Below are 23,357 nucleotides of genomic sequence, written 5' to 3'. Positions count from 1 at the left end.
AATAATATTAGATAAATTAAACTACTTTTATACTTGCGAATTGATGATGTTATAACCAGGAACACTCGAAACAGCAACACAGGCGTTTTGAAAAAAACACGCTATATTGTAAATCAAATCTTCGAACTTTTTTAAACACTATCTGTTTTGCACTGTAAATACCACCGCACAGAAGCACAATCAAAAGCCAATTGAAAGAGGCTTGACTTTTCCAATAAAATGGCAATATTTTACGCGCGTAAATTTACAACCAAAAATCAAACAACAATAAAAAAGGCGTGCCAAGCTTATAATCAAAACAAACCAAGCAAAACAATAGAATTGGCGCGCAAGTTATCAGTCGGCCAAAAGCAACATCTCTCATAGAAATAGCAAAGGAAATTATAATACCCTCTGCAAGGGTGTAAACAATAAAGCTATTATGATTTGCAGCTCAATTATTCGATAGTTCCTATGGCAATTCAATAAAATTAAATGAGTAATTCAGAACTGTCAAATTATTAAAAAGTCAAAAAAAATTTTTTTTTTTAATTACAAAGTAGAAATGTTACATTTAAAAAAAAATTGTGTTATACCCTTGCAGAGGGTATTATAATTTCAGTCAGAAGTTGCAACGCAGTGAAGAAGACATTTCCGACCCTATAAAGTATATATATTCTTGATCAGCATCAGTCGATCTAGCCGTGTCCGTCTATCCGTCCGTTTCCACGCAAACTAGTCTCTCAGTTTTAAAGCTATCTGCATGAAACTTGTTCAAAAGTTGTCTTTCGATTGCAGGTAGTACATTAGTCGGAACGAGCTGAATCGGACAAGCTTCCATGGGAACAATCGGTAAAGCAAATGTAAAAAATTATAAGTTTGCTGTTTCTTAATTTTTTGTTTAGTTCTTCGACATATAGGAATAATTAAATATTTTAGAATTACGGTTTAAATTTCATCAAAATTGGGCGACTATAACATAAAACTCCCATAGAAGCAATAAAAACAGTAAAAAAAAAAATTTTTTTAATGTAACTTTTCTATTTTGTAATTATTTTTTTTAATTCTTTTTGACTTATCAATAATTTGACAGTTCAGCACTACATTTTTATTTTTATTAAAACGGAAAACGATCATATAGCTGTCATAGGAACTTTCGAATAATTGAGCTGCAAATTATCATAGTTTCAATGTTTTTAGACATATACTCAAGTAAATGATAATTTTAATGTTTTCAAGAATTTCTAATTTTTGCAATTTCTGCAAGGGTATATGAACTTCGGCTTGCCGAAATTTGCTTCCTTTCTTGTTGTAATTGGAATAAAAGGAAAGGAAATACGATAAATTATTATGTTATAAAAGTAAAACGAAGAACAAACTCACTCTATTTTTGGGCCAACATGGTTCAACCTAGATGTGAGCCGAGGACCTTTTGGTTTCGCATTAGCCGATTGCGCCACACTGGCATCACATTTAATTTTGCACAAATCTCATATAAGAATTCAAAGCGCAAAGTAAAAGTCAGACAAAATTATTTTAAATAATAGAAGAAAATTTCTATTTTACAGAAAAGTATATTTTTATATATGTAAAAAATTAGAAGAGGCTGGTGTACTTATTTGCTGAAAGCAAGGTCGATTTCACCTATAAATGAAGAACATTGAAAAAGGCAGTATAGAAAAATACACATTAACTTTTAGAAAACTGCAAAAAAATTCCTATATTTTAGAAAACATTTTTTAAAATACAAATGTAGAAAATGATACCGTTTAAACAATGAGAAATACCACTCTTCTTCAAGTAGTCTATAATCCTGGTTCTTAAAGTCTCTATACCTTAAACAGTTGTCAGATTGGTCTAGAATGTTATTAAAATCTTACGTCATAAATATAAGGTCATGTTTAGAGAAATTGGCAAGGAATTTGGACAAGTAGAAGGACATTTTGTAGCACTAGTGACAAAAAAACATATAATAAGGTCTAACAGATGACATTTTGTCTAAGAGTCGATGCATACATTACATGTTGCTGTAAAGATATCCAACTGAAATATTTTGTATTAATAAGTTCAATGATTCCTTGGTATTCTATATCACGATGTGGTCTATATATGCAACTAACTAGTATTTTGTTTCATAAGCCACAAATTTTGAAAAATGTATGTTTATTTCCACTCTTAGGAGGATGCTTAGAAATTAATTTGGCATTTAATCGTTTACGTGTAAATAGATGACATCACCAGCAACAACGAAATCTCATACTTTTGTCGTAAGACAGGTTTCAGACACACATTCCATATCAACATCTGACCCTACAAAAGTTTACGTTAATTCATCCATTTTCTTAGTTAGGCCTTGAGCGTTAATGTAAAAAATTGTAGCTACAGATTTGCAACCATTAAAAACTCCGCTTAATTAACTCTTAAACTATTATTAACGTTTAAAATCATATCCGATGGATGTAGAAGGCTGTTTTCCCTAGTCTAGACTTAAGGTTAAGATAAACTCTATGAGTATATATTTTGCGACGTTTAGATATTTAGTTGCGAAAGCTGCGGTTTGGGAGATTATCTTTCGCCGATTTCAAATATTTTGGGAAAGTAGTAAGCTCGTGCTTACTTCGAATGCACTCAAAACTCTCAGAGCCCTTTGGTCTGACATGAACTAGTGAGATTCCTGTGGTAAATGAGTAATATGATTATGAATAATGAAACATATTAAGATGCGGCACTCCATGGATTCTGACATCGTTGGCTATGTTGTAGTATGTAGTTGTCATAGTTGTTGATGACTTCAGCTTCTGCAATGTCAATCCACTGTTTCAGATAGATTGTTGATCCACTCTCCTAGTGATGCTGATCAAGAACTTTAACGGGTCGGAAATTTCTTATTCACTGACTGACTGATGACTGAAATAGCCTCTTCAATGGTATACAAATGGTGTTAAAGTTGATCTTGACAGAGAGGCGACATTTTTAAACTAGTGTTCTGAACATATTTTCAAATTGAAAATTTAGTAAAACAAGAAAGGAAGCAAACTTCGGCAAGCCGAAGTTTATATACCCTTGCAGCTATTAAATACTCTTGAAGACATTAAAAGTATGATTTACTTGCGTGTATGTTTAAAAGCATTGATGATGATATGATGATTTGCAGCTCAATTATTTGAGTTCCTATGGCAGCTATATGATATCGTTTTCCGATTTTAATAAAATTAAAAGAATTTCTAAAAAAAAATTACAAAATAAAAAAGTTACATTTCAAAATTTTTATTGTTTCTTTGGAGCTTTATGTTATAATCGTCCGATTTTCATGATGATGATTTAAACCGTAATTCTGAAATAACCATTACTATATGTCGAAGAACTAAAAAAATTAATTAAAAAACAGCAAAGTTATAATTTTTTTCATTTATTTTTCCGATTGTTCCTATGGGAGCTATATGCTATAGTCGTCCGATTTTTATGAAATTTAAACCGTAATTCTGAAGTATTTAACCATTACTATGTGTCGAAGACCTAAAAAAAATTAAAAAACAGCAAAGTTATAATTTTTTTTATTTTCTTTTCCGATTTTTCCTATGGGAGCTATATGCTGTAGTCGTCCGATCCGGCTCGATCCGTTTTATAAACTACCTGCAATAGGAAGACAACTTTTGGGAAAGTTTCATGCAGATAGCTTTAAAACTGAGAGACTAGTTTGCGTAGAAACGGAAGGACAGACGGACGGACAGACGGACATGGCTAGATCGACTCTCCTAGTCATGATGATCAAGAATATATATACTTTATAGGGTCGGAAATGTCTCCTTCACTGCGTTGCAAACTTCTGACTGAAATTATAATACCCTCTGCAAGGGTATAAATATTGATATCACAAATATTTTGCTTGCTGATTTCAAAGATTTTTGCTGTCAGGTCAATTATCGCAGTTTATCGCATGTCACCCAGGGAGACACTTTTATATTCTTGTTTGTTTATTTACCATTTCGTAGGTATGTGTAGGTATATATACTATCATTTGGTTAGTAGACTGGCAAACCAAAAAAGAAATAAATACTGCCGAGATAAGATAAAGTCGAATTTAAAGCGATAGCGCACTCAGATTTGCACGGGTGACTCCACGGGCTGTTTCTCCGGACGCTGCTTCGACTGTCCAGGATCGGCGGGTCGTCTCCGGCGGCGGCGCCTCTTTTTTTGCGGAGGATTGGGTGGGGGGTTTTGGAAGGTGTCCACATCGAAAACCGGGTAGCGCGGTGTAAACCGGGAAGACGCGCTGACGGTGTTTGCGTCTGTGTCCGCTATATCAGCGGTCATAAACATGGCTTGTTCGTACGTAGGGGGAGCTGTGGAAAATTAGTAAGAGACGATACATTAAGATACTCAGCAATATTTTTGTATAAGCTTTGTCAAAAAAAAAAAATTAAAAAATGTGAAAAAAATTAATTTACGCGACTCCAAAAGAAAATTGTTTCAAATTACGATTAAGACTTTTAATTTTGGAAAATATAAATCTAACGTGCAGTTATCGTAAGCTTAACAGTTTCGCAAACAAAAATTGACAAACATTCGTCAATGCTTACAAGCCAAACCATGTGTTTATAATTCTTACGAACTTTTTGTTTACTATTGAACTCATTTTCATTGTTTAACAAACAGTTTTATAAAATCGAGTGCATGCACAACCTAGCACTATAAATGTCCGACATACTTAGCTTAGTAATATAAGAATAAAAGAAATTCTTTTGGACATGTGTTTTATATAACATAGCACTATCCTTGTACTCACGTAAGTCTGACACGAACTCGTCGCTCGCCTCCTGCTCATCGTCTCCGTCCTCCGGCAGCTCGAAGTCCTCAAGATCCTCGCTTATCTCGTAGCCGGAGTTGCTCACCCCGCTGCTGGACATCTGAGCCAGTTCCATGGCTCTTGTGGAGGTGCACGGCAAATCGGAGGGCAGCGGGCTTCCAATTTCGGCGGCATAGGCGTTGGCCGGCAGGAAGTCCGGTCCCGAGGCCGCAGTGGCCAGCGGCACGTTGCCTATGGTTATGGGGATGATCACCCGCGGGTTGGCCATCAACCAGTTCATCACAGCCACCACACGCACTTCGTAGGATACGCGCACCACCTTGCTCAGGTGCTCGCAGGTGGGTGCCGTGGCCGGGATCCTCAGGGATTCCGTGTAGGTCCTCTGGCCATGGTGAGCCACCGGTCCGCACTCGCGCTTCACCAGCATTATCTTCTCGGAGGTCGTGCGGAGAGACGGCTGGTCCGCCGTGTAGGTAGCCCGCAGGTGCAGCATGATCAGGAGTTTCCGGCAGTCGGCGCTGGACTCATTGCGCACCTGGGCGTGGACCAGCAAAAACTGACCCGGGACGTAGCCCTGCTGCTGCAGAGTGACCTTCAGCTCCACGGGCTTCGTGTGCATTAGGCAGAAGTACTCCACGGCTTCGTTGCTCGCCGGCTCGCGGAGCATCTTGCTCTCCTGGTTAAGGTCTAGAAGCTTCAGCACCGTGAAGCCCACGTTGTGGGTGCGATTGGAGGCGCCCGGCTTGAGGAAGGTGACCTTGGCCAGGTACCGGATATGGCCGAAAGCACCCTCAAAGGACGAGGGACAGTGGCTGGGAATGGGGCAGGCAAAAGTGTAGGTGTAGGTGCCAGCGTCCATGCTGAAGTTACTGCCCTGCTCGGAGCCCATTAGGTAAGTGGTGGAGGCTATGTAGTCCTCCCGTCCGCTGTACTGGTGCTTCGATCGCTTCTTCGAGTTTTGGATGGCCACCGCCCGGCCATGTCTGCGGAGTCTCCACTGTGCCTGCGCATAGCCACTGATCTCCAGTTTGATTCCTACGAAACTCAAAAAATTAAAATGTCGGTAAGAGAAGTAAGCCCGAAAGAGATATTTCTGTTTTACCAGAGTTACATATTTACTTTAAATTTTTTGTATCTTAGACAAGTGGAGTAACAGTTATAAATATAGGTTAAGGTAGTCATTTCTAGTACAAACAAGAAAGAACGCTATAGTTGAGTTCCCCGACTACACGTTACTCAGCCAAAAAACTTCAACTTATGTAGGTATTTTCCCTAAAAAACAATCGAAGTTTAGGTGGCGCCATCTGTCGAACTGCATAGCATACACCCCCTACTAACAGTTCTGTAGTTCTCTCTCTCTCTCTCTCTCTCTCTCTCTCTCTCTCTTTGACTCTCATCTGCTAGCAGCGGCAGAGGGGCTGCCGATCAATGACTAAGCAGCGGCAGAGAACTTTATAACTCCTAAAATAATACCTCGATTTTGAAATTGTTTGATGCAGACAGACAGACGGACATGGCTAGATCGACTCGGCTATTGATCCTGATCAAGAATATATATACTTTATATGGTCGAAAACGCTTTTTTCTACCTGTTACATACTTTTCAACGAATGCAATATACCCTTATAATCAACGAGTAACGGGTATAAAAAGAACGAGCAAGCTCATAAAAAATGATTACATTTTGTTTATCTTATTGCAAACTGAGATTATAATTCTGATATACTTAAAGCTTGGTGCCTATCATGGTAGGTCTAATATTAAGATAAGATAAAACCATAAAGCGGAACCAGTTTGGTACGGATTTTCCAAAAAATAGTGAACAAATCAGACTAAAATGATTTAAATTTTAGCTACGAAAATGCTGATAGTACGGAAGTGTTTGGTTTCAACACTATTAAGGTGAAATTTCGCAGGAATTTCGTCAGGAAAAAAACATTTAACTTAATAATAAACTTTAACCGCTTCAGCAGGTTCCCAGTTCTTAAATAAACAAATACCGTGACTAATTCCACCGGTATTTCCTCGAAACGAAATTCAATCACTTGTGTAGATCCCCTAACATAGATAAGGAAAATTATTAATGCGGCTGAGCTCCAGGAACCATCAATTATCGCACTTTTGGAGTGTTCGCATGCTATCACTTAATTATCCATTCGAATGGTTGAAACTTTCGGTTTTGCCAAACTTGACATTATCCGATGCGATTAGATACGCCACACTAGATAAGCGATCACCCCTGGACTAGTCAATTTGGCTTTCTGGGGATCCAAGTTGGGCTTACGTACCGCGCAGTTTCTTGGTCTTGGTCAGATTGACGATCACCTTGCCGGTAATCACCTGGCCGGTGAAGTAGGTGCCGTGCTCATTCTGGTCGAACGTTATCATGCAGTTTTTCGACATGATGGCGAATCAGTAAAGGGGACGCCCTCGCCGGAGTTATTATTTTTGCGAGCGTCCGCGCGCGCTCGCTGCCGAATGGGAACTGAAGCTATCTGCATTGTTAACTGGGCCTAGACTCTCTTACCCAATATTTGCCGTTGGTCGGTCTTATCTTATCGCCTTGACTCTCTACAAAACCCACTGCAATGTTTTTTATCCATAACGAGTGCAAAATGACGGATAGTTGGCAACGCGGAGAGTTGAGTGAAAAAACTCCATAGATATAATTATGCAAATACAGTAGCTAAACGTCAAAGTACCTCTCCTAGTTGCATAGTTTTACGAATGCTATCTCAACCCTGAGCACTTGTCCCTCATCGATCACTTCTGCCTGCCTGCAAAACTCGTATATCTGCTGTCGTTGTCACTTACATATGTAAATACTTCGATAGCAATGGTACAAATTTGTGTTAAAATACATAAATACATATCGCATTGATAAGATAAAATAAAAATGTTGGCCAAATAAATACTGCACAAAAATAAATAAAATAAAATCAGACCCACTGGGTGTCTTCAGTTCGCTGGGAGACACGACGCAGACAGGGCAAAAGTTAACAAGCTCCGGGATTATCATTAAAATCAATCCGAACAATGGTAATCTGTGAGATTGAATTTTGCAATAACCCCCAGGGGGTTTTCTATGCAGGCCAGCTGATATCAGGACAGGTGGTAATCAAAACTGAAAAGGCGAAACCAGTTAAAGGTAAGACGCTGAGTCATTTCTATTCGGTAACTCTATCAAGGGGAACTTTATTTGCGGACAGTGTTAATTGGATTTGAAGTGCATGCTTTGCAAGTGCTAAAAATAGATGGTAAACTGTAAAATATTTTTGCATTCAGCTGTGGTCCTCCAAATCAAAGGATACGCCGAAACCCATTGGACTGACACCGAACACGATCCCGAGGATCAGTCGAACGGTGATTCATTCAACGGACATGTGGACTACCTAGCAACTAAGGCATATCTGCACGGGTCTAGTTCCAGCATAGGTCTGTTCCAAGACGATAAATAACCATAAATCAAGAGATAACGAAATCAAAGCTCCATTTCAGAGGTCGTTATTGAGCCCGGCACCAGCAAGCACAGATTCGCCTGCCAGTTGCCCACCACATGTCCATCCTCGTTTGAGGGGACATTTGGTCAAATACGTTACCTGGTGAACGTGAGGTTCGTGCGACCGTGGAAATTCGACCAGAACTTCAGCCGATGTTTCACCGTACTCAAAGTGATGGACCTAAACTCTCAAAGCCTGATGTTGAGGGTAAGTTTTTCGTTCATATGGTCCCTTTGTTTAGCTAAAAGACAAAGCTTCAACTAACTGTAGCACTTAAACTGGAGAACTGTGAATAACGAGTATCTGGTTTAATTGCTTAATAAGGAATTTTATTTCTTGGATAAAACTTTTGGCAAAGATGGCTAGATCGACTCTCCAAGTAATGTGTTGCCACATGTGACTGAAACTATAATACCCTATGCAAGAATATTAAAATGGGGTTTATTTATAGAAATGACTCGAACCTTTATAAGTAAAACTAACAAAAATTCACTAAATATATTAGTGCCTAGGATAATTAATGCAAAGAGAAAGGTATTTTTCTGTTGTTTCAGGTACCCACCCAAGTGGAATCACAGCGCACTTTCTGCTGCTTTCCCTGCCGGTCGGCCCCACTCAGTATGTGCCTCTCTTTGCCGCGGGGTGGCTTTGTGCCAGGACAGACTGTAGCGGTGGAAATAATGGTCTCCAACGACAGTGGTGTACCTGTGGAGGATATTACCGTGAAACTGGCCATGGTGGTGATCTACTACAGTCAACCCCCCTGCGCGGACACAAACAAGGATCATTTCGTGATGGTCCTGAAAACAGGCGAGGGCGTGTCGTCCAAATGCCGAAAGCAGCTCACCTTCGATCTTAAGGTGCCGGCAACACCGCCAACCTGCTTCGACCTGTGCAGCATCATTCAGATCGGCTATCAGGTGGAAGCGGAGGCCAGGGTCAAAGGTTGCCATGGCAGTCAGTCGCTTCACATGCCCATAACCATTGGAAGTGTCCCGCTAACGAAGGTACTGCAGAAAGAGCCAAGATTTTGGGGCGCAGACCTACTGCCTCAGCAACAGGATGCCAAAGCATTGATTTTAATCGCTAACGAACAGGCTGAAGAACCTCACAGCCCTCCCAGCCCTTGGTCTTCAGATCCCTCTATTGGTGAGCTTAAATCTTGTTAAATTAAAAAATACTTAATTTAAATCTGGAAAAAATGTTTTATTTTTAACTACTTTATTATTGCTTTTTCTCAAAAAAATCAAGAAAGAATTGAAAGTTCAAGTTTACTAAACAGTGATCGTTTTTTTTATAGCACCGCCGACCTATGCTGAGGCCAAACACATCAGTCCGGATCCACAGATGTTCTTAACACCAAAAAAGAAGTCTCAGAAAAGGTCGGGCAAAGGACCACAAGAGAAAAAAATTATATTTTCTCCTTTGTACGGGATCTTTGATCTCTCGAACGAGATGGAAGAAATAATTGTGAGACCTAATAAAAACAGGACTAGTGGATATGTCAATGAGGCAATAGACAAAAGCACATGGCTTTAAAATTAATTTTAAAAAAACAAGAAGGAACGCCTAACATATCCGCTACTCAGCTAACCAATAACAAGCAAAAATATGCTCCCTGAAAATAGTCGTGTTTTATGTTCTGCCATCACAATGTGATTATCACAAACATATACGCCATAGTTTGAAAAATTATTTTTATGAATAAATAGATATTTACCGAATAAACATATACAGCTCTATACGGCTTTTTGGCTTTTACATTAGGTGTAAAAATAAGTTCGAGCGGTTTCAATTACAGACGTCTTCTTTAGTAGGCTGGTATTTGATCTGGCAACACTGGCATTTTGGAGTGTCATCACTAGTCTTTATTTTCTAGCATTTGCAATTTCCTTAAAAATTAAACAAAAATGTCAGCTTCTGTTCCAAATAATACATTTTTGCAGGGAGTTTTAGTTTATTTTTACAATATGAAAAACAAGAACGAAACTAGCTTCGGCAAGCCAAAGTTTATATACCCTTGCAGCTATTTCAAAAATGTAATATTATTGAAAACATTTAAATTTTGATTTATTTGCGTATATGTTAAAAAGCACTAAATCATATAATCATGATTATAAGCCCAATTATTCGATCGTTTTCGCTTTAAATAAAATGAAAAGCGTAATTCTGAACTATCAAATTATTACTATTTCAAAAGTATTAAAACAAAAATTAAAAAATGGAGAAGATACATTTTTTTGTATTATTTTTTAATAATTTGATTGTTTCAATGTGAGCTTTATGATAAAGTCGTCCGATTTTTAAGAAACTTAAAACTTACTAAAAAAAATTAATAACAACAAAGTTATAATTTTTTTTTACTTTTCCGATTGCTCCTATGGGAGCTATATGCTATAGTCGTCCGATCCGGCTCGTTCCAACTTATATGCTGCCTGAAATGCAGATAGCTTTAAAACTGAGAGATTAGTTTGCGTAGAAACGGACGGACAGACGGACGGAGAGGCGGACGGAGAGGTGGACATAGCCAGATCGACTCTCCTAGCATCACTAGCATCATTAATATATATACTTTATAGGGTCGGAGATGTCTCCTTCACTGCGCTGCAAACTTCTGACTGAAATTATAATAGCCTCTGCAAGGGTATAATAAGGCTGTCGAACCCCCCCGTATTCAAATTAAAGCTTACGGTGAGCATGCTCTAGCTGGACGAACGTGTAGTATGTGCTTTGCACGGTTCAAAAGTGACAATTTCAATTTGCACGACGAAGAACAACCAGGAGTTTCACCAACTGGACACTTTGCTCAGTGAAGAATCATTACAAACGCGAGAGAAACTTACAGAATCGCTTGGAATCAGTCAGCCAGACATTTCCTTTTTTTTAAAAACAATGGAAATGATCCGAAACATAGGAAATAGGGTGCCATATGAACTGAAGCGACCTCTGGAAAAGGTAAATGGTAAAAAGGAAGTCCTACCCCACTCGCTGCATAGCGCAGACATTGCTTCTTCCGATTAATTCTGTTTCGATCTATGGTTCATGGCCTGGCAGACCAGCACTTTTCGAACTATGATGAAGTCAAAAAATGGATCGACTCATGGATATTAGAAAAGGCCCAGACTTCTTTCGACGCGGAATCCGTGATTTTTCAGAAAGATGGCTAGTAGTGGCTAGCAATGGACAATACTTTAAAACCCAATTGCTTCCGAGATCTCGACGTTCATACGAAAAGACAAACAAACGGAAATGGCTAGATCGACTCAATATATATATATATATATTCTAGCTGTTACGGGTCTAATTATAAAATTTTTTATATAGCTACATAATTTTTCAATGTTTTAAATAAATCAAAAACAAATGGAGACCTAATTTTGTTGTTGCTGGACGCGGACTGTGCTAACTTTCAATTTCCATACATTCCCGTGTTTTCGATCTGCCCTGGGCACTTTACATGTTTATCCCTATTTGTCATCAAATTTTGACAAATAACGACTTAATATATATTTTTCTGCGTTCAATATTTATAACAATTAATTCTTAGTATTATTATTGCTTTTGGTGTATTCCCGGTTTTTTAGGGGATTGTTGTTAAAATTAGTCCTCGCACTATACCATTCAGTCCCAATATATAGAAACACAAGCGAAAATCAAACAGAATAGAAAAAAATTGGATCGATCTGAACCCAGATCACCCACAGAGCAAATTTTTGTTTGAGCCATAACACTTGGTTTTGTTAGTTAGGTAAAGTTCAAGCTACACAACCATACCATTCATTCGGAATTTTTTAGTTTTTTTACATGAAAAAAGTTTGTTAGGTCGATCTGACTCATAGCACGGATTTAAGGTTAATGTCCTCCGTGAGCAGTATTTGGTTGATTTGTACGCTATCTTATCGAATACATAGTATAGTACATCCCAGAAACAGGTGCAACTGAGAGCTGGAGTAGAAATATCGATTCAATTTGAGGGTAAGTGCTCTTTTTAAGTCCGTGAGCTTTAGATTACAGCAAGGGGGTTTTGGTTTTTAGCCTAAAAATTGGCCATCAGCTGTTTTCATTGATATCAACTATAAGATGGCCCACACGTTTGGTTGCTACCAATCAAACCCTTTATGTAAAGAAATTATATGGGGTTTTTTAAAAATAATTATTTTTATGGTTGTACTGATAAGATAAATCAAACTATAGGAGTCCGAGGCACAAAAAAAAACAGATAAAAGCCTTTTTGGTTCAGTTAGCTTGTGACCATTAAGGTGGAAACAGTTCAACACCGACGAGAGCGAACGAAATAAAGTCAACTTGCAGTGTTTGCCGTTAAAAAAAATTATGGGAATTATTTGCCAAATTATTTTTCACAACAATGTGCATGGAGTCTTCTACGCGGGACAAACGGTTTCTGGCCAAGTGACTCTGAGTACGGATAAGTCGATTCAAATAAAAGGTAAGTGCCCTTATTGAACCAATTTAAAGTGGTTAGAATTGGTGGGGTTTCATTTTTGCTAAAGTGAACTATACTATACTATTATGTTACCTTAAATGATTCCTTTCAATTTCCCACTTTCCTAGCAATCAGGCTTAAGCTTAAAGGATATGCCGAGACGCACTGGACCGAAAGTAAGACTGATTCGAACAACAAATCCACTTCAGAATCGTATAATGGATTTGAGAAATACCTTTCCAGTAAAGTTTATCTGTTGGGCTCTGAAACAAGCACTGGTAAAACTATTTTGATACTTAACAATTTATTATTAGTATTAAAGCCAACTTATGTCATCATTTCAGAAATGGCCTTAGAGCCCGGAACCAGAGCATATAATTTTGCTTGTCAAATTCCAATCAACTGTCCCTCCTCGTTCGAGGGAACTCATGGTCGCATATGCTATAGTGTGAATGTCAATATAATACAGCCCTGGAAGTACGACAGTCTTTTTTCAAGAGCGTTCACTGTAATCCAAGTAATGGACATAAACACATATCAGGGTGTTTCTCAGGTGGGTTCGTAGGACATATTTGACGAATTTATAAGCATATTCCTAAAACAAATTACACTGGCTTACAAATTCAAATCGACAAAATCCCTCAGAGATCCAACCTTGATTTAAGCATTAAGGAAGCCAACAAGTTAATAACCTTAAACCCATTTTATACGGATTTGGCTTCGTTAATGTTTCATCTTCAAGACAAAGCGATACAATTATTTTCTTGTTTTAGGCGTGTATTTTTAAAGTATAAATTTATGCTGTCGGAACTTTAGTGCTAGCAACATTTTCAAACTTTGCCGGCCCTCACATCTCCATAAGCATGTGTATTTACAAAAACAATTGTGCTCCATGGGCATAGGCGTGAGCACCCCTGGAGTACAGTGATAGGCCAATTTAAGAACTTCATATTTCTCAGCTTTTGATGACTGAATTCCGCTAAGCAGAACTGGATACAAAAAATAAAATAGGCATGAAAATAGGTAAGAGACGGCATTTACTATATAACACATACAAATAATTTTAAGTGGCATTTTCTGAACAATGGAGTCAAACTACACCGGATGATGATCAGGTTGGAACTCTGGGGGATTTTGTCGATCTACATTTTGTAAACCAGTGTTATTGCTGTAATGTTGTGAGAAATTTGATACATATATTATTCTGTTCTGAACCCGAATCTGGCATGGAAAAGGTTTATGCTTCCGAAATTGACACTTACCAAGTGCAATTACGTGAAAAATCTGTAACTTGTTTAGAGGCACCTAGAAATGTTGTTGGAGAATTAAAAAAAACATAAATTCGTACGTCTGTTGGAAATGGGCTTTAAACGGAAAACTAATTTTTTTGAACTTTGTTTGTGGCAAGATTATATTACTTTCATTCATTTTGCAAGATATAGGTCAATTTAGTAACACAGTTTTGGTATTCCCCAAACCACTGAATCTCTGAATTGCTGAAAACGGCCCAAAATGTTTCTGTTTTGTTTGTCTTAAATTCGAGAAAAATGCATATCAGCAGCAAAAGTACATGCTATGGGATTTATTAACAATCAATGAGCTGTCTAAACTTTTTAATTGCATATATTTGGTGATTATTTTCATGTTGGGATCAGTGTTTAATCCTCAATTCTTGTAGCAAAAAGCTTTTCAGCAATTCGACAAAATATGTTTCAAAACTTTAGCAATTCAGTCGTTTGGGAAATACTCAAACGCGTATGTAGGTCACATATATTTATTAATATGTATTCTATGAATATTTTTCCTTGATTAGGTTCCCGTGCAGGCCAGGACTGAAAAGACCTTTGGGGTGTGGCCGTTCCGCTCGGATCCGCTGACCTTGGAGTTAAACTTGCCGCAGACTGGTTTTGTGCCCGGACAGACGGTCCCCGTGAATGTGTTGGTGGGTAATGAAAGCAAGATCCGGGTGTACGAGGTAAAGGTCGCCCTGGCCATGATGATCACCTACTACAGTGACCTGAGCTCGGGCGTGAACAGTGAGCGCAAGTCCGTGGCCAAGCTGAAGGCAGATGGGGTCATGAGGAATTCCCGGAAGATGTACGACTTTCAACTGCCAATTCCCTCCACTCCGCCTTCATGTTTCCACCTGTGCCGCATAATTAAGATCGGATACCAGATCGAAGTTGTGGCCAAGGTCAAGGGCATGCATGTTAACGGAACTCTGGTACTGCCAGTTACTATTTGTGGGGTTCCGATAGCGCCGCCAATGGGGCAATATATACCAGATAGTTCTACGGATCAGAGTACTTTGACTCTGATTGAAGGTGAGGGAGCATGTGCTCCAGCTGCTCCTCCATACCCGTGGTCAGAGGGCTCCGTCCCATGTGAGTTAACTTTAAAACGTATTTTTCCTGAAAGTGTGCTCACTTTAAGACTTCTTCAGCACCACCCAGCTATGCTGAGGCCATGCATATGCATCCTGATCCGGAGAAGCCCAGGCAAGGGCAGCCAGAACCAAGGGATCTGGTTGAGAAGTCCTATTCGCCTCTATATCCTGTCTATAAACTGCCACCTCAAACTGAAGCCAAGAAGGACAAAGAGGAACAAAAATGAATGATGCCGAGAAAAGCAATTTGAAATTGAGAGTGACCAAAAAATCCTTGGGCTTTTCCCTGTCCTATGGAGGCTATTTGTGGCTTGGCTGCACTTTGCGAAATGTATAATTCAAAATGTGACAGCGATAAGATAAAAGTTGGCCTGGCCATCGCTACCAACATAAAGAACCATCGCAATGATTTTTTTATTCTCAGTTCGTTTCTGGCAGCCAAGTGGGCATGTAGGTATAATCGCAGCCCAGTTCTCGGAAGTTCGGGAGTAAATAACTGAACATTGACATTAAAATCCAATCAGTTGTGTTTGCAGCGGCAACAGAGGTGGATCGGCCCATAAAAGCACAATTACGGTTACAATTACAATTATGGCTGTTACCTGTGAAATCGACTACGATAGCAATCCCCATGGCACCTATTTCGGGGGCCAGGTTTTGACTGGCAGGGTTACGTTAAAACTGGACAAGATGAAGGTGGTGAAAGGTGAGGGATTGTATATTGGGATACTTTAGGCATGAGTCATGCTTATCTTATCAACTAAATTTAAAGTTCGGTTATACGTTTTGCAACAAAGATCAAGCAGTGACTCACATTATTTATAATGGCGAGGGAACCACACGTGCAAAATCTAATGTCTACAGAGAGGTGTTCGGCGAACACACTCAAATGCATTAATGATAAATATTTGCGATCGATAAGATTATATTATTTTTAAATAATCAATGGTTTTTCGCATTAAATGGAATTAAATATGGCTATTTGCCTGAACTCATTTATCTATATTCAGACTAAAAACGTATACAATGTAAATAAAAACCAAACAATTATAAAAATTAAAAAAGTAAGTGCTGAACTAAGACTATGTATGATCGATCTTAGTGGTATTTTTTTATTAAATGTTGGCGAAAACAATGCCACAATTGATAAAATAAATTGAAGTATCCCACAAAATTTTAAAAACTAAATATATATATAATACATAACATATTTATTTTCGAACTACAAAATGAAATCATCGATTTTTCTAATAAAAATGTTGAGAAACTTTTTAACTTTGCTAAAAATTGCACTTAAAGACGCTTGAGAACATTGGGTCAAACATAAACATATTATATTGAAAAAAAAATATTCTATGTTCGAATAAACATTGTACCTCTTTGTATAAATGTTTACGTATTTTGTTTACGAAATTCGTGTTTATCAGTAGATCTTTTTTCCGCAGCCATCACCTTGAATATAACCGGTTATGCCGAGACGCGGTGGCTTGAAAGGGTAACCACAAACCGGAGACGGAGACGTCGCACATTCTACGGCCGGGAGGATTACATTGCGTCCAAGACTTTTCTAGTGGGATCCAATCAAAGCAGTACGTATATGCCAACCCGTCGCATGATCGCAGGCACTGTAAATGATAATTACTTTTCGCAGGTCAAGTCTCCATTGAAGCTGGCATTCACACATACAACTTTGTCTGTCAGATTCCCCCAGAATGTCCTTCGTCCTTTGAGGGCACCAATGGGAGGGTGCGTTACATGACCAACGTGACATTGGTCAGACCCAATAAATTTGACCAGAACTATACGCGTTGCTTTACAGTACTTAAGGTGATGGACCTCAACTTCGATAGTCCGCTGCTAAGGGTAGGTTTTTAGGTAAACCCTTTAAAAAAATATTCTAGTGTTTCGAATAGCTGAGAGGCTTGAATTCAGGCATAATTATATTATTGGAATACGTAGTGGTCACCAACTTCAGCACTCATTTACAGGTTCCCGCCCACAGTGAGACCTCGAAGACCTACTGCTGCTGGCCCTGCCGCTCAGATCCGTTGGCCCTCCAGCTGACCGTTCCCCAGACAGGGTTTGTGCCGGGCCAGAGTATCCCCCTCAGCGTGCTGGTCACCAACGATAGCCACATTCCGGTGGAGCAGCTCCTCATGACCTTTGTGATGCTGGTGACCTACCACAGCAGGCCTCCTTCAATGCCTAACAGCACCTCCGAACGGTTGGTGGTCAACACTTTGAAGGGGGACTCCGTCCAGAGGAACTGCAAGAAGCTCTTCTCCTACGATGTCAGGGTGCCGGCCACCCCTCCCACCTGCTTCAAACTGTGCGGCATCATCCAGATAGCCTACCAGGTGGAGGTGGAGGCCACGGTGAAGGGCTGCCACCAGCACGAGGTAGTCAGCATTCCTGTGACCATCGGCAGTGTTCCTCTCTCCCAACACGTGCTAATCCAACCTCGAGGTCAGATCAGTCAGCCGCTGGACGTAAATGGGTTGGCTGGCGGAAATGAAGCCACAGCTCCTCCCCTCAACGCCGCATGCCCCTGGGCTGTCGACGACTCCATTCGTGAGTACATCAGGAGTACTAACCTACTTACAGTTTTAAGAACTCCTCACCGTCTTTCAGCTCCTCCCAACTACCAGGAGGCCCTTCACATGCGGTCCACGGCTGCCACCAAATCCGACGAATCAGACCACCCGGAGCCAGCACAGGCCAATACTCATAGTCTGGACGGGAGTGCCTACAAGCCCCTGTACCCGGTCTTCGACATTCCAAGTCCCTCGGCCCCACCGCCAGCGGATTATACCCAGAATTACATGGCCGAGAGGGCCTTTGTCAACCCGGGTCTGGAGGTGGACAAAGACAAGGGCACTTGGCTATGAAAACCATAATAAAACTACTTAGGAACTCTATGAACGACAAAGTATGTTTTGTTAATAAAGCAGAAACTATAAATATGCCAAACTTAGTAAGGTTAAATTAAAAATATTAACTCACAAGGCTTTGAAATTTATACAACCCTTCAAATCAAATTTTTGGGATGAAAATGTACTGTTGATTAAATACTTCCATATGAACAAGGGAAGTTCGATTGTTTAAGACTCCCCATTAACAACAATAGTTAACAACAAAGCAAAAATGATCTCCGCTTAAACAAGACTATTAGCACATCATGGGGACAAGGTCGTAAAGTGCTCTTCCGAGATTTATTTTGATAGACTTCTGTTTTGGTTATAAGAGGCTCCACTTATCACATCCCCGTAAACATGAAACATAAATGCTTGGCACAAACTTCACCATGGCCAAGGTCTTATTTCCCTGTACTGATAGCGGGCCAAAATTCAGAGCCCCCGAAGCGAATGGAACCAGAACACTTGGCAAGGGCACTTTTACTCAACTCTTATACTGTTTGGACTCCGATTCCATATCGTTCCCGGAGAAACACGATTGCCCCTTAAGAGGAGGGCTCTTATCGCTTATCTAACGACGCGGGTGCGACCGCAAGCAGTCCAGAAGTTTTGTACTTAAATTAGTCGCAACTCGTAGCCCCAGACCGTTGGTGTTAGCTGATTGCACGCTCGGACTTTTAATCTGGTAAAAATGGTCGTAACGTGTGAGATCAGCTTCGAAAATAATATACACGGTACCTTCTACGCCGGTCAACTTGTCAACGGCTGCGCAACCCTCAAATGCGACAGGTCAAAGGAGGTTCAAGGTACTTCATCAGAACATATAAAATAATAATGTGAAAACTAATCTCGAGGGTCCGGATAGTTGCTTAAATTTAGCTCTAACCAGCCTTGGTGTTATAAATATTTTCTCGATAACGATATGTGTACATATATGTGCGAATTGTATATTTTTATGACGACATTGACTTTAGCGGACATTCTTGGCGGCGGAATGTATAAAGTTGATTGATAACACACAAAAGTTCCTTTGCTTTGGTATTATTTTAATAACGAGATTAGAATGAGTATTTCCGATAAGTCGCACATAGACTTGTTAAATTAAATTTAATAATTAAAATTTAAATTATATAAGAGATACTCTTTTATTTGTATTGGTATATTTTATACGAGTTTTATAGACTTGTTAAATTAAATTTAATAATTAAAATTTAAATTATATAAGAAATACTCTTTTATTTGTATTGCAACAGTTACGTTGAGAATAAAAGAGGATTATTCATTAATAAAAATCCCTATCCTTATTAGCTGATTATGAGTTCTTCAAGATAATATTCGTTTTCCAACATCATTCCCATTTTCTCACTGTGTTGCCCTCGCTTCTCAGCTGTGTTGCTCAAGGTGGTCGGATACTCTATAACCAAATGGAGCGAGAAGAGTCTGGGGTCGTCAAAGCTATATGCGGGCCGTGAGGATTATCTAGCATCCAACACTTATCTATTGGGTTCCGAGCAAAGTGAGTAGGAATTCTGGAATTCTGCGAGGTGTTCGCACTTATAAGCATTTGTATCTCTTTACAGATAATAACAGACACACCATTCAGGCTGGGGTGCACAACTACAACTTCGCCTGCCAGCTGCCTTACCAATGTCCATCGTCCTTTGAGGGCCGCTATGGGTGCATCCGCTACATAGTCAAGGTGCTGCTCATTAGACCATGGAAGTTCGATCAGGCCTACACTAAGGCCTTTACTGTCCTCAAGATGCTAGATCTGAACTTTGACACACCCCAGCTTAGGGTGAGTTCCAGACTAAAGACGAAGATATTATTTAAATTTACCAAGAAAAAAATAATTCTTTAAAATAACTAAACTCTGAATTTAATGCGTAAAATGAGCTCAATTAATCGTTCGTTCCTATAGCAGCTAATTATGATATCGTCATCAAATCAAATTTAAAGCGTAGTTCTTAATTATTAAACCTTTACTATGTCCAAAGCATTTACAAAAAAACAAAAAATATAAAAGTTACATTTTTTTAAATCATTTTTTTTGTTAATATTCCGATTGTTTACGTGGGAGCTATATGATATATTCCGATAGTCCGATTTTAATTAAATTTAAACCATAATTCTAAAATAATAAACTATTATTATGTTTCAAAAAACTGAAAAAAGTTTGATAACTGCAAAGTTATACATTTTTTTTTGGCTTTTTTCCCGATTGTTCCTATGGGAGCTCTAAGATATAGTCGTCCGATCCAGGACTACCTACCGTTGAGAGACAACTTTAAAAAAAGTTTCCTGCAGATAGCCTAAAAACTGAGAGGACAAGGCTAGATCGACTCTTCCAGTGATACTGATCAAGAATATATATACTTTTTAGGGTCGTAATGTCTCCTTCACTGCGTTGCAATCTTTTGACTGAATTTATAATGCACTCTACAAGGGTACACAAATTGATAACACATACAGTTTAAAATAAGTTTATAGACATACTTGTGTATAATAAGTGAACAGATTTTAATTAATATATCAAATTAATATTGTTCTAACAATCTAAATATAAATGTAAATGTAAATTATGATCGATATATTTTGTTTAAGTTTGCTATTTAATTTACGGAGTATAGAACAGGATAAGACATTCCCGGCATAACGCAAATATTACCAATTTTTAAGTAAAAAGTTTGTTAATATTATTTTTTTGTACCACCGCAGTTGGCCGCTCACAGCGAAGGGTACCGCACATTCTGCTGCGGTCCCTGCAAGACGGATCCCCTGAAACTGGAGCTTAACCTGCCACAAGCGGGCTACGTGCCGGGTCAGAAAATTCCCGTCACCGTGGTGGTGGTCAACAACACTTCCGTGGCCGTCTCCGAGCTCCGGCTCTCACTCGTAATGCTGGTCAGGTACTACAGCGTCAGCCCGGAACACTCCCGGGTGGAACGGATCATAATTTCGCGAGCCAAGGGGGACTCGGTGCTGAAGCAGTGCACCCGATCCCTGAACATCGAACTCCCCGTGCCCTCCACTCCGCCGACCTGCGTGGAGCTGAGCAACATCATCCAGATCGCCTACCAACTGGAGGTGGAGGCTCTGGTGAAGAGTCTACGGGAACAGCAGCTGATGGTCATGCCGGTAACTGTTGGAACTATTCCTCTGGCAGTGTCCGGCATAGTGGTTCAACAGCCTCCTCGGCGTAGTGCGCACTACGAAGGACCTCAATCCAGGAGAGATCCTCCCGACGAGCTGCCCATGGTAACTGCCCTTGGTAGTGTGCCTCACGATCTGACGCACAGCCCTACTGTTGCAGGTGAGATCATTTTTTTATATTTACAATATATATTCTACGTGCCAATGAACCTGTAATTATTATTTGCAATCTTATCAAATCGTTCGCTAAATAACTAAGTACGCAGTTATCTAACGGTATTGCTAATTATACTGTAAAATGACAGTATAGGGGGTTCAGGGAAATAACTGGAAAATCTTTGGTCTGATAGTGGTTTGAGTCAGGAGTTTTAAATCGGACGACTTTATCACATGCAATAATAAATAAAAAATAAAATTTAACATCTATGTTTTTCAATTAAAAAAATTAGAATTACTCTTTTAATTTTATTCAAATCGGATAACGAATTAAGACGTTCTAAAGTGTATTTAATTTTTTCAACAGCTGTAATGGTATAAAATCTTGTTTAATTTGTTTTTCTAAATAAAAATGGTTAAAGTAGAATAACTCCATATCCCGTACGAAAATGGAAAAACTGTAAGTTAAGCCTTTCAAGTAAATCAGATATGTGAGCTAAACTTCTGGTAGCCCAAGCGATTTTTTTAAAGAACAAGTTGATCCATTTTAAATACCATTTCACTTAACATGGCGGAGTGTATCAAAAGCGTTCATCATAACAAGTTATCAATGATCAGCCACTAAAAGGCTTTTTACACTTTCGAGATTTATGCGGAAGCTGTGATTTGCTTAAATTGTGATACGGCGGGAAAAGATTGTAAAATTCAAGGAATATTGCGAAAACAACTCAAAAATTGATGAATAGAGGTACAGAAATAGGTACACGTAAAGGTACAGAAATCATAGTTGATTGATTTTTTCGTACACCGCGGATCATGTTACAAGATTGGTTAAAAAAATGTTCTTCGATAAGTTTGATTTGATAAGTTAAACTATTTTACCTGCTTCTATTCTATAGCACTTCCAAAATATGAGGAATCCCGACACACGCAGCGTGGCAATATCAACGAGGAAGAACTTCACGCCTTTGGGATCAACGAGTTTGCGCCCCTTTATCCTGTATATAGTATACCCAGTCCTATGCCAGTGATTTCAGCAGATACTCGAAATGCGGGATTCGTCAATCAAAGCTTTCTCAAATGAGCATGGCGCTTTACTTGTTTAAACCAGTTCTAAATTTAAAATGCTTTAATCGACAGTTGTTATTGTTGTAAGTTAACGTAAGCAACAGTAAATTTAATTAAAACATGTACAGTCATCGTCGTAATTAAAAAAAAACAATGTTTTCTTATTTTAAACACTAGACATTCAAGCGTGCAGAGTAGTTACCACTTTTATCTGAAAGGATGAGGGAACTGACTACAGATCAAATTTCTGACGAAAAGTCACCTATGTATCTTATTTAATGGCAAGGTAGCACCAGTTGAGAGAAACAGTTGTTTCGCACACTCATCGAAAATAATCATAGAAAATACAAACAGAAAACCGCCGTTTTGTCACGATTTGAGGCTTTATTGTGAAAATCTCATTACATGCTAATTTTTCAAAATAATCTCCATCTCTTGTTGGCAGCTTTCTTGCAGCTTCTGAATTCCTCGTCGAAACTGTTCGTTTTTCGATGCAATCCACAGATCTATCCAATTTTTGGTTTCTTCGTAAGAACGATCATGCGTCATCGTTCGGAAAAGGTGAAAATCAACTAATAGCCTGATTCCATTGGCGCATTAAAACGCATTTAGCCTAATGCGCATTTATTTACACAGGGAATCCCATAAAGCCGCATTTAAATAAATGCGATTATTAAATGCGATTAAAAACCATTCGCCACGAACGTTTTTAGAAAAAATACCGGAAAATACCGATGTTGAACGATATTTTTTTCGTGCCACCACTACAACAGCTGTTTTCTATATGCAAGGTTGCCGCAATTTTTGATGTCTTTTTAATATAAAATCTATTTTGTATACAAATTACTGAAACCTAGAGCGCACGCTGCAATTTTTGCTCGAAGTACCACAGTGCATTACTGCTGGATCTCTGGCATAAAATAACGGGGATCCTTGCCCTTTTTAGAAA

General features: G+C 39.0%; 5 protein-coding genes across 6 annotated transcripts; 4 read left to right on the top strand and 1 right to left on the bottom strand.

The window, feature by feature from the left end:
• Positions 1 to 3,417: 3,417 nt before the first annotated feature.
• LOC128266406 (arrestin domain-containing protein 17) lies at positions 3,418 to 7,271 on the bottom strand. Its single transcript, XM_053002904.1, has 3 exons — positions 7,075 to 7,271; positions 4,766 to 5,821; positions 3,418 to 4,322 (listed from the first exon to the last, which is right to left on the bottom strand). Exons 1-3 carry the CDS (start codon positions 7,187 to 7,189, stop codon positions 4,078 to 4,080), a joined length of 1,416 nt encoding a protein of 471 aa, XP_052858864.1. The 5' UTR covers positions 7,190 to 7,271; the 3' UTR covers positions 3,418 to 4,077.
• A 445-nt stretch (positions 7,272 to 7,716) lies between these two features.
• On the top strand, positions 7,717 to 10,025 carry LOC128266408 (arrestin domain-containing protein 3). The gene is made up of 5 exons (XM_053002907.1): positions 7,717 to 7,934; positions 8,072 to 8,221; positions 8,285 to 8,493; positions 8,841 to 9,435; positions 9,587 to 10,025. The coding sequence occupies exons 1-5, from the start codon at positions 7,823 to 7,825 to the stop codon at positions 9,823 to 9,825; spliced, it is 1,305 nt and encodes a 434-aa protein (XP_052858867.1). The 5' UTR covers positions 7,717 to 7,822; the 3' UTR covers positions 9,826 to 10,025.
• A 2,522-nt stretch (positions 10,026 to 12,547) lies between these two features.
• Positions 12,548 to 15,343, top strand: LOC128266410 (arrestin domain-containing protein 2). Its single transcript, XM_053002909.1, has 5 exons — positions 12,548 to 12,733; positions 12,859 to 13,008; positions 13,075 to 13,283; positions 14,544 to 15,114; positions 15,174 to 15,343. The coding sequence occupies exons 1-5, from the start codon at positions 12,619 to 12,621 to the stop codon at positions 15,341 to 15,343; spliced, it is 1,215 nt and encodes a 404-aa protein (XP_052858869.1). The 5' UTR covers positions 12,548 to 12,618.
• A 66-nt stretch (positions 15,344 to 15,409) lies between these two features.
• Positions 15,410 to 18,034, top strand: LOC128266405 (arrestin domain-containing protein 3). Of its 2 annotated transcripts, none has more exons than XM_053002902.1 (6): positions 15,410 to 15,570; positions 15,641 to 15,822; positions 16,562 to 16,705; positions 16,768 to 16,979; positions 17,105 to 17,687; positions 17,748 to 18,034. In XM_053002902.1, the coding sequence occupies exons 1-6, from the start codon at positions 15,410 to 15,412 to the stop codon at positions 18,002 to 18,004; spliced, it is 1,539 nt and encodes a 512-aa protein (XP_052858862.1). In that variant the 3' UTR covers positions 18,005 to 18,034. The 2 variants fall into 2 exon arrangements, with proteins under 2 accessions (XP_052858862.1, XP_052858863.1); XM_053002903.1 differs by having other exon boundaries at positions 15,556 to 15,566.
• Positions 18,035 to 18,534: 500 nt separating this feature from the next.
• Positions 18,535 to 22,593, top strand: LOC128266409 (arrestin domain-containing protein 17). The gene is made up of 5 exons (XM_053002908.1): positions 18,535 to 18,837; positions 19,419 to 19,547; positions 19,612 to 19,829; positions 20,750 to 21,344; positions 22,240 to 22,593. Exons 1-5 carry the CDS (start codon positions 18,723 to 18,725, stop codon positions 22,422 to 22,424), a joined length of 1,242 nt encoding a protein of 413 aa, XP_052858868.1. The 5' UTR covers positions 18,535 to 18,722; the 3' UTR covers positions 22,425 to 22,593.
• Positions 22,594 to 23,357: the final 764 nt, after the last annotated feature.

Source organism: Drosophila gunungcola, chromosome 3R, assembly GCF_025200985.1.
Source record: "Drosophila gunungcola strain Sukarami chromosome 3R, Dgunungcola_SK_2, whole genome shotgun sequence".
Taxonomy (NCBI): domain Eukaryota; kingdom Metazoa; phylum Arthropoda; class Insecta; order Diptera; family Drosophilidae; genus Drosophila; species Drosophila gunungcola.
This window is presented reverse-complemented; position numbering and strand designations above follow the sequence as displayed.